Genomic DNA, 15,038 nt, shown 5'->3' with positions numbered 1-15,038 from the left:
CACTGTCATCTGTCTGTTATCTTTATTTTAGTTTGTCGTTCCATTTGGTAATCTTTCATCTGTCTGCCCGTCTATATGGCATGTCTGTTCATCTTTCTTTCTGACTGTCTGCCTTTATGTCCGTCCAATCATATGTCATCTGTCTGTCTATCAGTCTTGTTTGTCTGTGCGTCTGTCTGTTGTCTGTCTGTCTGTGTGTCTGTCTGTCTGTCTGCCTGTCTGTCTATCTTGTTTGTCTGTCTGTCTGTCCGTGTGTGTGTCTGTCTGTCTGTTTGTCAATCTGTTGTGTGTTTGTCCATCAATCATCCCTCTGGATGTCTGCCTGTCAGTCCATCCGTCACAACACCATCTGCCCACCTGCTTGATTGACAGTCTGACAGTCTGTCTGTCAATTATTTTTCTGTGTGTGTCTGTGTGTCTGTCTGTCTGTCCGTTTATCTCTCAGTCTCTCTATTCATCTATCTTGACAGCCAACAGACTGACCACCCAATCCTACTGTCTACCAACCCTCTCTCATCACAACCTGCCCATTCATCGTCATGTCAACAAACCACACTCACACACCCGACGGCAGGCACCCAATTCATTAATATTAATGACTAATTTCCGTCAACATTTGGTATTACGTGAGCCAGCGTCAGACGTTGTCAGGTTGCTACTGAATGATGTGCTTAGCAATTTTGATGATTTTGGGTCGGTTTCGTTTGGAATGCTGCAGGTTGATGCGGTGGGTAGCTGCAACGGAAGATGATGATTTAGGTGATGAATACAGCAATAATTGGTAGGTTTTATTGTGTTTGCACTTTGAATTGCAGAGAGGTGAGCAATTAGGAAAGTTAACAGGCAGATAGACAGACAGATGAACACATAGACATACATACCTACATACAGGCAAAGACACAGACAGACAGACAGGCAAACAAATAGATAAAACAAACTAACAGAGAAACACACGGACATAGACATAAACACACATATATACAGACATATAGACAGACAGACAGAGACACATACAAAGAAATAGACAGACAGAGCAACAGACCGACAGAATCATGCAGCAAACAAGTCACAGGCAAGCAACCAATTGACAGTCATGATGTACATGTATGGCTGCACGCGCGTGCGTGCGTGCGCGCACACACACACACACACACACATACACACACACATACACACGCGCGCCACAAGCACCATACAAAATGTTTCCAATGCAATAGCCAAACACACACAAACCGCATACATTGACATGCACAGATCATCAAATTACCTGCTTTCCACCTCCCTCTTGCTCTTCATCATCGTCATACAATTCCTCCAGCTGCTTCGCTCGTTTCTGCACTGCACTTTGGTATGCAATTGGATTCGACAATGCAGCCAGAAAGTCTGACAGAGACAATAGAAAGAAACAAATAGGAAAGAATGAAATGCATACAAACCGGCCATTCCGTCTGGAATGTAGTCGGACACCTCGAAGAGAACGAATAGTGTGGCATAGTCAATTGGCTGATTGAGTTCGTTTCTCAAGGGAATGTGTCGATATCCTGGTGGTAAACGTGGTGATTGGTAACATAGTGTGATATGTGGACAAACAAATAGACAGACAGATAAACAGAAAGATAGAGAAAGAGACAGACCAACAGACGAAGCAAAAGGCAGACAAAGAAACAAACAAACGGTCAAAAAAGCAGACAGACAGACCCACAGCTGGACAGACAGCTGAACAGAGAGATGGACAAATAGATGGACAGATGAATGGACAGACAGATGGACAGACAGATGGACAAACAGATGGGCAGACAGATGGACAAACAAGTGAACAAACAAGTGGACATACAAATGGAAAATAAATAGACAAACAAATGGACAAACAAATGAACAAACAGATAGACAGACAGATGAACAAACAAATGAACAGACAAATGAACAGAGAAATAGACAGACAAATAGACAGACAAATAGACAAACAAATGACAAACAAATAGACAAACAAATAGACAGAAAAATAGAAAAACAAATGAACAAACAAATAGACAGACAAATGGACAGATTAACAGAAAAACAAACAGACACAAAACACAGAAAAACAAACATGCAAACAAGACAACAAACACACTAACCAGCTTGTATGGCTGTCAATGGTATGACCCTCTGGCTGACAAAGCGATTACCGTCATCGTATACTGCAAATCTGAGCATCGCCAATTCGGGTACAACAACCTGCAACATAGAAAAAGTTTGACGTGTGTGTGTGTGTGTGTGTGTGTGTGTGTGTGTGTGTGTGTGTGTGTGTGTGTGTGTGTGTGTGTGAAATTGATGCTTGTATTAGCAAAGGAAGTCAAGTTTTCGGTTAATGAAAGAAAAGGGTATTTACCAACAGACAGTTTTCAATCTCCACAAAGATGAAAGTATTTGGGCAGAAAAGAAATTATTAGAAAATTTATAACAAAATTAGAATGTCTGTTGTTGTTGTTGTTTACCATATGTTTGGAAGTTAAGAGCGACGATTTGACATCCAGTATTCCAAAATACCTGATCACAACAGAAACAAGTTTAGAGATCAAACAACAATGTGTTATGCCTCTAATACAGTAGGCTAATGTATTGTGAGATGCATCCCTCTAATATAATAGTCTAGTGTATTGTGAGATGCTTCCTTCCAATACAATAAACATAATGTATTGTGAGATGCATCCCTCCAATACCAAATGCTGTGCACACTTGACATAATCATACTTGTGGCATATAGTTGCTTGAGTCATATCGACTTCCCTTGGGATACACACGAGTGAGTTGCCGCTTGTTATAGCTACAAAAAAATGTCAAGTATTTTAAGATCATGTGCAAAGCAGGTGACAAATGCTACTTGACAAATTCGACTGGATTTTGCTTCAGGTGAGCTGCGGCTGTTGTTTCTGATAAGGAGGACATCTCGTATGATCGATTCTTTTCTATAGCAGACAACACAGTCACACCACATCCACAAAACATTAGCAAGTATGAAAACAACCAGACAGTCAGACAGACAAACAGACAGACACACAGACAGGCACTCAAACAAGCATACGCCAAAGTCACATACAAATAGAAAAACACATAAGCTTCAATTTGCACTGCAGCGGCCAACCATAGACTCTCACACGGCAACTCACAAAATCGGAATGAATACTGAGTGGAAGCAAGCTCTTTAGTACGCATACAGACACTCTGGCAAACACACCAAAAACAAAACAGAAAAAACAGAAGCAAAGACAAAAAGGCACTTCTGCACGTTGACAAACCAATGAACAGACGGCAAGTGTGTAAATCTGTCGCTAACCTGACTTTGTTTCTGACCAATCTCTTCATTAGAAGGTGTGCCATTTGTATGAGCAGGTGCAGTGCCATCAGACATCACTCCACTTGACCCGTTTTCATTGATTGGTCTTATTTTACCAGCTCCCTCCTCAAATTTTGTTTCTTCGATTGCCTCTATTGAGAGACACAAGATTAAGATTTGATGGCAACTCTAATGTACAGCAAATACAATACAGTAGTCTAGTGTATTGTGAGATGCATCCCTCCAATAAAATAGTCTAATGCATTGTGAGATGCATCCCTCCAATACAATACTCTAGTGTATTGTGAGATGCATCTCTCCAATACAATAGTCTAATATATTGTGAGATGCATCCCTCCAATACAATAGTCTAATGCATTGTGAGATGCATCCCTCCAATACAATACTCTCAATACAATAGTCTAATATATCGTGAGATGCATCCCTTCAATACAATAGTCTAGCATATTGTGACATGCATCCCTCCAATACAATAGTCTAGTGTATTGTGAGATGCATGCCTCCAATACAATAGTCTAATGTATTGTGAGATGCATCCTTCCAATACAATAGTCTAGTATATATTGTGAGATGCATTTCTCCTAGACAATAGTGTAATGTATTGTGAGATGCATCCCTCCAATACAGCAGTCTGTTCAAGCTTCTAGCTGACACATAATTCTGATTATACAAAGTAACATATTCAAACTACATATAACTGATAGATAACTCAATGTTGCTAAAATACTAAAATTTTAATATAACATCAAATGCAAAGACAAAATTTAAAAATTCATTAACAAACAGCTCACTTTATTGCACATCCAAGTATCTAATGTATACGTAAGCATGTACATATCAATGTGCCAATAAATTTAGTAATTTTCAAGTTAATGTTTCAGACTTATAACCTACACGTTTCGTGATCATCTGCTGATAGCAAAAGTGTTGCTTCATATTCAACATGACTCAACATGTAACCAAAAGTGTAATTCAACACGAACATTGAAGTTCAACACGTGAAGTTAAAAGTGATATCTGATGTGGGAAAGTGACATTATCTTACATTACCACAACACTTTCGAATACTATATATGGTACATGTAATAGTAAGTATGCACATCCAACCAAGTGAAACACATACAAGTGCATTTGCAACGACGTATACTTTAATAAAGATAAACAGACTTAGTTCCTAGAGTAGGCAGAGACGTTGAGAGGGAGGAAGCAATGGAATGTTTATGTAAGAGTAGTATTCTACTGTACATTTCGGTGCAATACAAATGAAGGTGATGGAGCATCAGCAATTGATATGAGTTCGTGAGTAGATAAAGATTGAGATTGACTAGCTCTTCGTAAAGGAAACAATTACGATAAAGCAAAGAGTACATAGAAATCCGTGCAATATTAACAGCTGAGCATAATAGCTTTCTTGCCTTTCAACTGTAACTGACATTGCCAACTAACTATATACAAGGTATTGAGCAAATCCACACAACATTACACTGAGACCAATTATAGTGCTCATGTGACTCATTTTACAAAGGTATGACTCCAATTACATAATTTATGTCCTCATGTGACCCACTTTACATATTACAGTAGGCGTTTTTGCTCTAGACAAATGAAAGTGAAGCTAACGCTCAGTGGAATCACCACTTAATGATGCAATAAGTTTATCCAATTACACCACGAATTGTGCAATTCTCTTTTAGAATATGTTTGAGGTACCTTTTGCTTTGACCCAGTGGGTAAGACAGTTATGCACCCAAGGCATCTGTGTAGGCGGGACTCTAGGGTGCAGTATCAAATATCAATTATCATACTAGTGCCGTTGTGACATCAGAGAGACGCCGAAGTGACGCCCCACATAGAGAATCTGTCTCAAAATGTTACATGCTACATGATCTGCTCTTCTCTACGTCTATGGCAGTGATGCTGACTACACAATGTAGCTAACCACACAACGTTCGACAACAAAATGGCAAACAACAATCCAGGTTGGTTGGTTCCCTTTACTTGTTTTCTCACTGTAAAATACGCATTACCGCTTCTTTCTCAAGCATGGTTATCCTACATACAGGCCTAACTCAGTGTCTTGTCATCTGTGGTTAGTGAGTACAAGGTTGTGAAGTCAAAGGGAGGAGTCTTGTACTCAACACAGCAATGAGGGTACGCTATCATGTTGATGTCTTTAAGGCTAATTTAACACGATAACTGACAGTAAATGCTCGTACTATTCATTTTACAAGTCGTATAAGCCACACTTTAGACGACAATTACCTTGCAAAGGAATTTCAGTTTGTTTAAACTATCTATTACGGCACTTCTACAGCTCACAACCAACATTTCTCATTCTCATTGTGATCTACAGGTAATCGGCATCGTTCACTTCAACATGAAAGTCAAATTTGGTGTCTGTAAGTTCAAAAAAGTTGCCACTGTCGTGACACGTTCACATCGCTTACATTATTCCATACCCCCTCTAGGCACAATTGCTCAATCACAAAACATGGAGATGCATACGGGATGTTGCCAATTAGCGATAGGTTTTGAGAAGCCGATAAAATGCCGTATGTTGCTTGTTTAAGCCTCGTTCTGCTACTAAAAGCCAACGCTGCCTTCACTGCTTCGAATAACAACAAAGATGGTACGTTGACAAGAAATATTGGCTGCCTTGAAGTGCATAATGATGCTCACTCTTTCCAGAGAGAGACAACACATGGTACAATGGCTTCGAACCTCAGCTACCCTACACAGCTCAGCTAATGTATCAAGTTCAGAATGAAGTTCAGCGGAAAGGTAAGCCACAGCCTAGTGTCTCAAGTAGAACTAGACACACATGATGTTGACAAAATGTTGACACACAGAGACGTTTTGTGCCCTTAATCCTCGCTTAGTGCCATCACACTACGATTCAAATGCACAGTTTCACTACAGAGGATACTCAGAATTGCCTGTAATGCATACGAACTAATAGTTTGAAAACAAAATCATTTCTAAATTGATATCAATTTAATACAAATTTTTTAATCGGCTGATCACGAATGTGCAATGATATTAATTCCTCTGTTCTGTAGATGACATGAACTCAGGAGATGTGTCTGATGTTGTCGAAAAGTTATGGACAGGAAGTGATGTGGGATACCAAATGGCAAAGGCTGAGCATCTGTACACAGTGATCGCCATTATACTCTATGATTTCCCCTTTGTTGAACTCTTCGGTCATAACGTTGCTCCGGTTTTCTACAACCGAAGTCGAGCTATAGTGATTCGAGTCTTACTGATGTTGGGTATCGGTTACATCTACGGTCAGTTCCAGCCACGTGATAACTGACATAATATCATGACTAGTAGTGAATGATATAGACTTATATCTATACAGCAATCAAGATCAGTTATACGTGGACAAACTGAGTTGATGTATAGCGAATGACGCATTAACCTGTCACCACAACTAGCCCTAATGTGTATCGTCTGCTACCTCATTCAGTACCCATTCCAACTGTTACATTGAGAATTGCCTGACGTCCATATCCTAGTAACTGCAGCTGTGGTTTACACCCTCACATCCACAGCAATCAGCCGTCTGACAACTACACATTTAGCTGCATGCCGGTATAGCACGAAGGAGTGCTGGCGAGGAAACAAGTGCACATGCGTGTCTATTGCACATGCGCCATAATTCAATTCAGTGGCAGACATTGACCTAGAGAATGCATCTTCTCCCGAAGCCAAGCTAGAAGAGAGAGAAGTCGAACAGGCAGAACGTAGTGAGAATGGATCTTCGCAGTGTTGCAGAAAGGTATCCACAATAGCTAAAAAGCTGGCATAATCTAATGTATTGTGAGAGGCATCCCTACAATAGACAATATTAGGGGCGGAGCTTCTAGAGCACGGCAATCTTGAGGGTAACACGTACCTTTCGCCGATCTCGCTGTACACAAAGTCCACGTTTCCGGGTCTGCTTCTGGACCGTGGATCATCTTGCCATTGATTAGGCTTTGTAAGAACTTCACTACGTACCATTTCGTGAATCTTGTGAGAGACATTGTCTGTGTAGAGATGCGTAGGAAGCCATTTCTTGAGTACAACTTCTCGAGGGTAAGAGACTGCTGTTCAAGCTGAAGTCGCCTGATTCACACTCTGAACAGATATACGTGGAGTGGAAAGACAGACCACTCACTGCCTAGCAATGAAAGTTTTGTTAGATGAAGATTTGTGGTAGGGGAACCTATTCAGGGTAACCAAACGTGACGCACTGTGTGGCTGAATACTAGTACTACTTGTTTCCCCATCTATCGTTCTTGAACTGTGGAACTGTGAAAATGTGTAATTTGTCAAACTAAAGTTAGCAATAATTTGTGTAGCCTAACCAACCCTTCATGAAAGGCGGTATCCTGGTGAGCTCATGAGCTTACATCACTTGATTTACCTTGACCTGATGTTTGCTATACAGAGTAATAGTCTTGGCTGCTGGTTCAATCCAACTCCATACTGTAACAAGCTCATTTCTCAACACAAAACATGTAAAACTTGATTTATCATTTGAAAGTGTGTTGATTAAGAATGCCTTTCCTTGCAACTCGGACTTTGCATATGCAAGGTCTTGCTCAAAAACTCTAATCTTGTTTCAAAGTTCCACTATTTCATTTGCTTGCTGTTCAATTATCCAACATAAAGCATCAGCTTCAGTCTCAGTGACATTTCCAACAATCAACATCTTCACTTATAGAATCACTAGACTAGCTAGACACATGTCTTGATCAACTGCACCTGCGAATGAGGTAGAACAGCCTCTGCTTTCTGATTTAGACATTACAGCTATGAAATAGCTAGTGTGTGTGTGTGTGTGTGTGTGTGTGTGTGTGTGTGTGTGTGTGTGTGTGTGTTGTGCTATTTTAGACATACCTGTTGCTGGGATTTGTAGACTGGCAGTGCTAATTATAATAAACAGACTGTAGTGTACGTGTACTGTACTCTGATCCACGTCAGTACATATCGAGTGCAAGTTATCACAATTAGAACTTTGACTTGGCCAATCACACATATACAGAAGCAAGCTAGACTGCCTAAAAACAATGCAAATGTCCTACATGTCTGGTTACCCAAATGGGTTCCTAGTGGCATGATTTCACTCACCAAAACTAATCCATTTCTAGGCAATGAGTAGTCTATGCTTCCTCTCCACGCATATCTATTCAGAGTGTCAATCAGGCGACTTCGGCTTGAATTGCAGTCTCTTACCCTCGGGACGCCGTACTCAAGAAATGCCTTCCTACGCCTTCCTATGCGTCTCTACGCAGGCAAAGTCTCTCACAAGATGCACAAAATGGTAAGTAGTGAACTTACTTACAAAGCCTAGTCAACAGCAAGATGATCTATGGTTCAGAAGAAGACCCGGAAACGTGGACTTTGTGTACAGCAAGATCGGCAAAAGGTGAATGTTACTTTCGAGATTGTGCATGCTCTGGAAGCTCCGCCCCCAAATATCGTCTATACAATAGTCTAGTGTATTGTGAGATGTATCCATCCAATACAATAGTCTAGTGTATTGTCATCCATCCAATACAGTAGTCTAATGTATTGTGAGATGTACCCATCCAATACAATAGTCTAGTGTATTGTCATCCATCCAATACAATAGTCTAATGTATTGTGAGATGAATCCCTCTAATACAATAGTCTAATGTATTGTGAGGTACATCTCTCTAATACAATAGTCTAATGTATTGTGAGAAGCATCCCTCTAATACAACAGTCTGGTCATCATCCCTCCAATACAATAGTCTAGTGTATTTCATTACTGTTCAAGTTAGTGTCTCTGATTTGTAACCCATATTCTAATGATCTGCTCCTTAATAGTAAAATTTTCAACACGTAACCAAAAATGTAACATAATTAACAACGAACATTGAACTTTCAACACAAAACTCAGAAAGCAAAATCCAATACTGTTAGAAAATGTAAGAGGAGACGTTATCTTACACGCCCTGGCCCACACATTAGACAGATCTATATAGTAAATGTACTGTAGACTACGACACATCCAACCAAGCACAACGAATACACGTCTCGTATCCAACAGTGATGAACACAAACAGCCTTACTTCCTACAGTAAACAAGACGTTAAAAGGGAGGAGACATTGGTATTCGTTTTCTTACACCATGACTATTCATTTCACTGCAACCTAAGATGAGTCAACAGCAACTGATCCGAGTTCATACCTCAAGATCAACAAGTTCTATGTAAAGCAAACAAAAATGCTAAGCCCAAGCAGTGCCTTTAAAGAAACACAACATTAGCAGCCGAGTGTAACCGCTTTCCTACCTTTCCACTGCAACTCACATTGCCACTTAACGATGTAAGCTACTAAGGACATCAATTGAGCAAGGTTGGTATGATCAACGTGTGGGTATGTACAACCCCATTTGCATACTGATGTCATCGTGTGACTCGTTTTACATCAGGATGGGTGTTTCTGCTTATCTAATGGAGGCATCGTAGATTATAGAAAGTAACGCAGCAGTGCAATCGTCACTAAAATGATGCAATAAGTTATCTATTTAGAACTCAAAATGTATAGTTTTGTTGCAGAATACACTGGAAAGTGTTTGTGGTCATTTTGCTTTGACCTAGTGGCAAGACAGTTAAACAACTGAACGTCACATGTAGGCGGACTTCCTGATCTAATGATCCTCTAAGGCGCCCTATTAAATATCAATCTATGTTATCGCAGTGAGTCAGTTGCGAAGAATACCACAGCTCAATGGCGGTTGTACTGGACGGCTAGCTGGCTACTTATCGTAGCCAACAGAACCATAAATGCCAGCAAAATTGTAAAGGGAGTTTTCAAGGTTGGTTTCTTTCCCCTCACTTGTTTCTCACTGTAAGTTTAGATTTGCTACTTATTGCCAGCTGTGGCTATCCCACAAGCCAAACCCAATGTCTTCTCATCTGTGGTAGACAGTAGTGAGTATAGTGAGTACAGAGTTGTGAAGTGCAAAGGGGTGAGTCTCGTGCTCAACACAACAATGACGGTACACGATTGCTATCACGTTGATGTCTTTAAGGCTCAACTAACACGATCACTGACAGTAAATGCTCGTGCTATTCGTTTGCAGGTTGTACAAGCCACACTTTGGACGGCAATTACCATGCAAAGAATGTCTTGGTGAGATTGTTTGCACTATCTATTGCGGCACTTCTACAGCTCACAAACTACATTTCTCATCATCTGTAGGTAATCTTTATCGTTTGCTTCGTCATGAAAGTCTACTTTGGTGTTCGTACGTTCAATAGAATTACAACTGTTAGAATGGCATACATAATTGCATACCGCCCCTAGGCACAATTGATCCGTCACATCGTACAAAATCAAAGAACAATATCCGGGATATTACTCATCGTCCTTGTACCAACGCTGATTCGGAGAGAAGCAAGTTGAATGGCCTCTGCTACTTCATTATGCCTAATGCTGCTCATTACCGCTACAGTTGTATGCACCACCTTGAAACCTAACGAAGACGGTGGTACGTTGACACAAAATAATAGCCTCTTGACACGCTAATGACAACTCATTCTTTCCAGGACGTAACAACTCAGGGGAGAACAACTACGACCTCTATGAAGCTCAACAAAAGGATGAGCAGCAGCCTTGTGTCTCAGGTAAGACAGAATAATGTGACCAGAATGTTTGCCCCATACTGCTCACTTACTGCCACCCCCACTACAGTTGAAATGCAAAATATAAGCTTTCCTATACTCAGAGATGCCTGTAATGCATGGGAACTAGTAATTTGATAGTGATCATGGAGAATTTCATCCCTAAACTAATATCAATTTAATAATATTTCAATTGGTTGACCATGAATGTGTATTACTGTATAACCTCATAAAACGTATGCACCTACATGAGAGTGTTAGGAACCGGTGGCCCTACACCTCGGGGTACTAGAGCATGTGCTTGTTTATGATGTCTACAGGCCACTGTCTCCAAGTAGCAGAGTGGGTAGTTGAGTGTTGGAAATTTATAAACAGAGATGGTATAGAAAGTTCTTTTGAGGGAGTGGTATTGATGATTGCGGTCAGCAACAGAAAATTCTTTGTTTCGTATGTTTTTTATTACGTCAGCTTCTAGAGAAGGGTGCAGTGTGTGTGTGTGTGTGTGTGTGTGTGTGTGTGTGTGTGTGTGTGTGTGTGTGTGTGTGTGTGTGTGTGTGGGTGAGGGTGTGTGTAGTGTAGCAACAATAATAAAAAGAGACTCAAAAACCTACGTTCCTTGACCAAGACACGATCTCTTACTGATTACAGCACTATTTTACACAAAAAGCTACGTAGAGTGGTACGTTTGATAGTCTGAACATAATTCTAGTCAATTCGACACTCAATCAGACGAATTTCAGTTGTTCACTTAGAGGTGCTTCCATCTACCTTGTCCCTTATTTCTCGCTTGATGTCATCACACTACTATTACAATGGATGGTTTCACTACAAAGCATACTCAGAGATGCCTGTAATGCATACAGTACAAACCAGTAATTTGGTCATCACTAATTGATATCAAATTGATGCTAATCTTTTATCATGATATGCAATAAGGTTAATTGCTGTGTGTCTGTAGCCGACGCAAAGGTGACAAGAGACGTGTCCGATGTCATCGCAAATGTTTGGAGAGGAAGTGATGTTGGTCGCAGATTGGTCACTCTGATGGTTTATGGCTACTTTGTGTTTGAGATTCAACAACTGGACCCACATAACTTTGACCTATATCTATTGCTGATTGTGGCTCTCCATGCCATTAGCAGTTAGTTCCACACCGTAACTGCCAAAGAGCATTGACATTAAGTGATGCCTTAGATGACAGCCGGCATATCGCCATACAACAAGACGTGTTTGTTTGTGATTAGTAGTAGATGATAGAAACGGATATGTAGAGTAATAAAGATCTGTGGTATATGTTAACAAATGGTCTCGATGTATGGCAACTGGCAGATTAGTTACGTCACTAGCACAGCTGGCCCTAGAGTGTGACATTTGCTCCACTCAGTGTGTCAGTACTGTAAATCATGAAATTTTCGGGAAATTTAATCGCTACCTAAATTTTTTATTTAAAAAGTTGTACTAAGTCTCCTTCCCGGCAGATGGCAAGCAGATGTGTGCGAACTCGTAAATCCACATCTGCTGGAAGCAAGGAAGACCGTCCTTGGCAATGGTGTGGCAATGAAACAATACTGGATGGGGATTTTGGAGAACCAAGTCGTCGGTATTCGTTACGAATACTCTGGATCGTAGTGTACGGAATGTTTCAACCAAGTCTGGCAAAGAAATGTTTTGCAGCGGCCTGTAAACCATGAACATCTGCTTACCTTGCCATCTTTGCTCTCTCTTCTCCTCTGTAGTGGCCATGCTCACCGCAACGTTTCCGACTGCCTTTTTTGTCGTCAATTTCACTCCAGGCCTTGTCGATTTCCGTGTTTGTGCTTGCACATGGGCCAGCGTGTTGCTCGTCTCCTTGTTGGGATCCGGTAGACCAAACATTGTGGGCCGAGGATGCTCCCCTTCAGACGAGGATTGGCTGTCGACAACCATTTCAAAAGCCCACACATTGAGTACAGTATGCACTTGAGCACTCCATTGGCCTCGTATTCCCTTTGTAGCTCGCACTCCAGACACGCAGATGGGTACTAGTACTACTTGTTCATCCCGAAATATAATACACACCGAAATGAAAATCTCAGCGCATACTGAAATTTAATCACTAACGAAAATTTCTTGATTTACAGTACCCATTCCAAATGTTACATACCAGTATGGGCTCCTATCAGAGTATGGGCTACTATCAGAGTACGGGCCGCTATCAGAGTACGGGCTGCTATCAGAGTACGGGCTACTATCAGAGTACGGGCTACTATCAGAGTACGAGCTACTATCAGGGTATGGGCTACTATCAGAGTATGGGCTACTATCAGAGTACGGGCCGCTATCAGAGTACGGGCTGCTATCAGAGTACGGGCTACTATCAGGGTATGGGCTACTATCAGAGTATGGGCTACTAATAGAGTATGGGCTACTATAAGAGTATGGGCTACTATTCAAGTATGGGCTAGTATTTGAGTATGGGCTACTATTGTTTCAACCTAGCCTCGTACCCAGGCCCTCTTGCGTGCCTGGAGAAGAGGGCCTGGTACACGTTGTCTTCGCATGTGTGAATCAATTACCTCAAAATCAGCATAATGCAAGCACTCATGCGGAACCGACGATGTTTGAATCTCGAGCTCATAGTGTTGTGCGCAATGACAGTGAACAGCTTCCGTGATGTTCATTGCCTGCTTCTTCAACTCATATATACCAGTCCTGGCTGTCATGTGTGCCTGCAACCTCCATTTTCTGCTACAGCTCAAATGCACCAAGCATTAATGCTGGCAGATCTGCGTGGAAGACCATCTGTCATACAAAATAAGCTGCACCTTCTGCGGCAGTCCTTCTTGCTAAGCAAACACTGTAAACAGCCTGACTGCAGTACGACTAGACATCGAGAAACGCCAAACTCGACACTGCCACAAAAACAACGTCTAAAACCGTCTAGTTGGATCACTTGACCTTGGGTCTAGATCTATAGCTTCATCCACTGTTTCGCTGTCCGTTACAGTTGCGCGACATTATCAGCTTGAGATTCTAAACATCGGGTTCGCATGTGTGCATACATTACGCCAATTTCGGTGTAATTTATGCTCTCATGCGAAGACAACATGTACCAGGCCCTCTTCTCCGAGCGTGAAAGAGGGTCTAGGTACGAGGCTATCTCAACTCTCCTCGACAACGAATGTACCAGTATCTACAAGCATGGACATTGCCGTTCATGTAGAATAAGGAGGATCCACTGCTACGCTATACTCGTCTGTCTACACTATACTTCCGAGCCGCAGCTTGATCGGATACTGTGCCGGCTTCCCAAACAGTCTAAGTTGTGAACAAGGTTCTTGTCACAGATGCCATATTCTGAATGACATTGGTGACCACAGTGGCTTGCCTTGAAGATTCAAGACTACGTCACAGAGATGAAAGTGTGTAGATATTCGTTCAGTGCGTTGCTGCTTATAGCGACTCATGAGTTACTATTCAAGCATTGGTTACTACTCATGGAAATAGGGTATAAGTCACTCTTGATTATGTAATGTAAAGCCTCGTTTACATGATGTTATAAGGACTGGGCCCAGACCTGAACCAGGACAAGCCCAAGCCCACCAAGTGTTTACATTACGACAATTATACAAGTCAAGTTGAACCCAGGGCTTATGCGCATGGCTCACTTTCAAATGCCAAGTCAAGCCCCTAGGAAACAATTTAGCTCCGTCCATGTATTGACAAGCATGTCCAAAGCATGGCTTTGTGATTCTCTTGAATCCCAGATCTTGCACATTTCTAACTTATTATCTGGTGATGATGATGGGGTGGCAGGTGTACGTGTAAAGACATAACAAGGTCCGGCTCAGGACTACAGCGATTTCAGATTTCTGTATAAATGTCATCAGCCAGACTTATCAAATACCACTTACAGTTAAGTTGCAGCATTACTGTGTATTGTGAGATGCATCCCTCCAATACAATAGTCTAATGTATTGTGAGATGCATCCCTCCAATATAATAGTCTAGTGTATTGTGAGATGCATCCCTCCAATACAATAGTCTAGGGTATTGTGAGATGCATCCCTCCAATA

At 41.3% G+C, this 15,038-nt stretch overlaps 3 protein-coding genes across 6 annotated transcripts in view; 2 read left to right on the top strand and 1 right to left on the bottom strand.

Annotated features, from left to right (window-relative positions):
* LOC134176541 (1-phosphatidylinositol 4,5-bisphosphate phosphodiesterase beta-1-like) overlaps positions 1-9,569 on the bottom strand; it is a 12,064-nt gene extending 2,495 nt beyond the window's left edge. The window contains exons 1-9 of the mRNA XM_062643210.1: positions 9,305-9,569; positions 3,317-3,468; positions 2,864-2,948; positions 2,734-2,806; positions 2,478-2,529; positions 2,118-2,243; positions 1,437-1,541; positions 1,268-1,383; positions 627-735 (exon numbers count right to left, since the gene is read on the bottom strand). Of these exons, the coding sequence (XP_062499194.1) occupies positions 627-735; positions 1,268-1,383; positions 1,437-1,541; positions 2,118-2,243; positions 2,478-2,529; positions 2,734-2,806; positions 2,864-2,928 (646 nt within the window). The 5' untranslated portion in view covers positions 2,929-2,948; positions 3,317-3,468; positions 9,305-9,569. The remainder of the gene's footprint in view (positions 1-626; positions 736-1,267; positions 1,384-1,436; positions 1,542-2,117; positions 2,244-2,477; positions 2,530-2,733; positions 2,807-2,863; positions 2,949-3,316; positions 3,469-9,304) is intronic.
* Positions 5,144-6,733, top strand: LOC134198587 (uncharacterized). 2 transcript variants are annotated; one of them, XM_062668004.1, is made up of 6 exons: positions 5,144-5,316; positions 5,432-5,488; positions 5,691-5,736; positions 5,806-5,966; positions 6,026-6,118; positions 6,397-6,733. In XM_062668004.1, exons 4-6 carry the CDS (start codon positions 5,885-5,887, stop codon positions 6,651-6,653), a joined length of 432 nt encoding a protein of 143 aa, XP_062523988.1. In that variant the 5' UTR covers positions 5,144-5,316; positions 5,432-5,488; positions 5,691-5,736; positions 5,806-5,884; the 3' UTR covers positions 6,654-6,733. The 2 variants fall into 2 exon arrangements, with proteins under 2 accessions (XP_062523988.1, XP_062523989.1); XM_062668005.1 differs by having other exon boundaries at positions 5,380-5,488.
* Positions 9,570-10,036: 467 nt separating the features above from the next.
* On the top strand, positions 10,037-12,286 carry LOC134198348 (uncharacterized). Of its 3 annotated transcripts, none has more exons than XR_009972826.1 (6): positions 10,037-10,175; positions 10,237-10,328; positions 10,392-10,492; positions 10,562-10,850; positions 10,909-10,986; positions 11,942-12,286. XR_009972826.1 is itself a non-coding variant. In XM_062667722.1 (5 exons), exons 3-5 carry the CDS (start codon positions 10,766-10,768, stop codon positions 12,127-12,129), a joined length of 351 nt encoding a protein of 116 aa, XP_062523706.1. In that variant the 5' UTR covers positions 10,037-10,175; positions 10,237-10,492; positions 10,562-10,765; the 3' UTR covers positions 12,130-12,286. The 3 variants fall into 3 exon arrangements, 1 of the variants encoding a protein (XP_062523706.1); XR_009972825.1 differs by having other exon boundaries at positions 10,237-10,358; positions 10,443-10,492; XM_062667722.1 differs by having other exon boundaries at positions 10,237-10,492.
* The last annotated feature ends 2,752 nt before the right edge of the window (positions 12,287-15,038 follow it).

The sequence above is a fragment of the Corticium candelabrum genome, chromosome 2, assembly GCF_963422355.1.
Source record: "Corticium candelabrum chromosome 2, ooCorCand1.1, whole genome shotgun sequence".
NCBI lineage: Eukaryota > Metazoa > Porifera > Homoscleromorpha > Homosclerophorida > Plakinidae > Corticium > Corticium candelabrum.
Note: the sequence above shows the minus strand (reverse complement) of the source record. Positions and strands in the feature narration are given on the sequence as shown.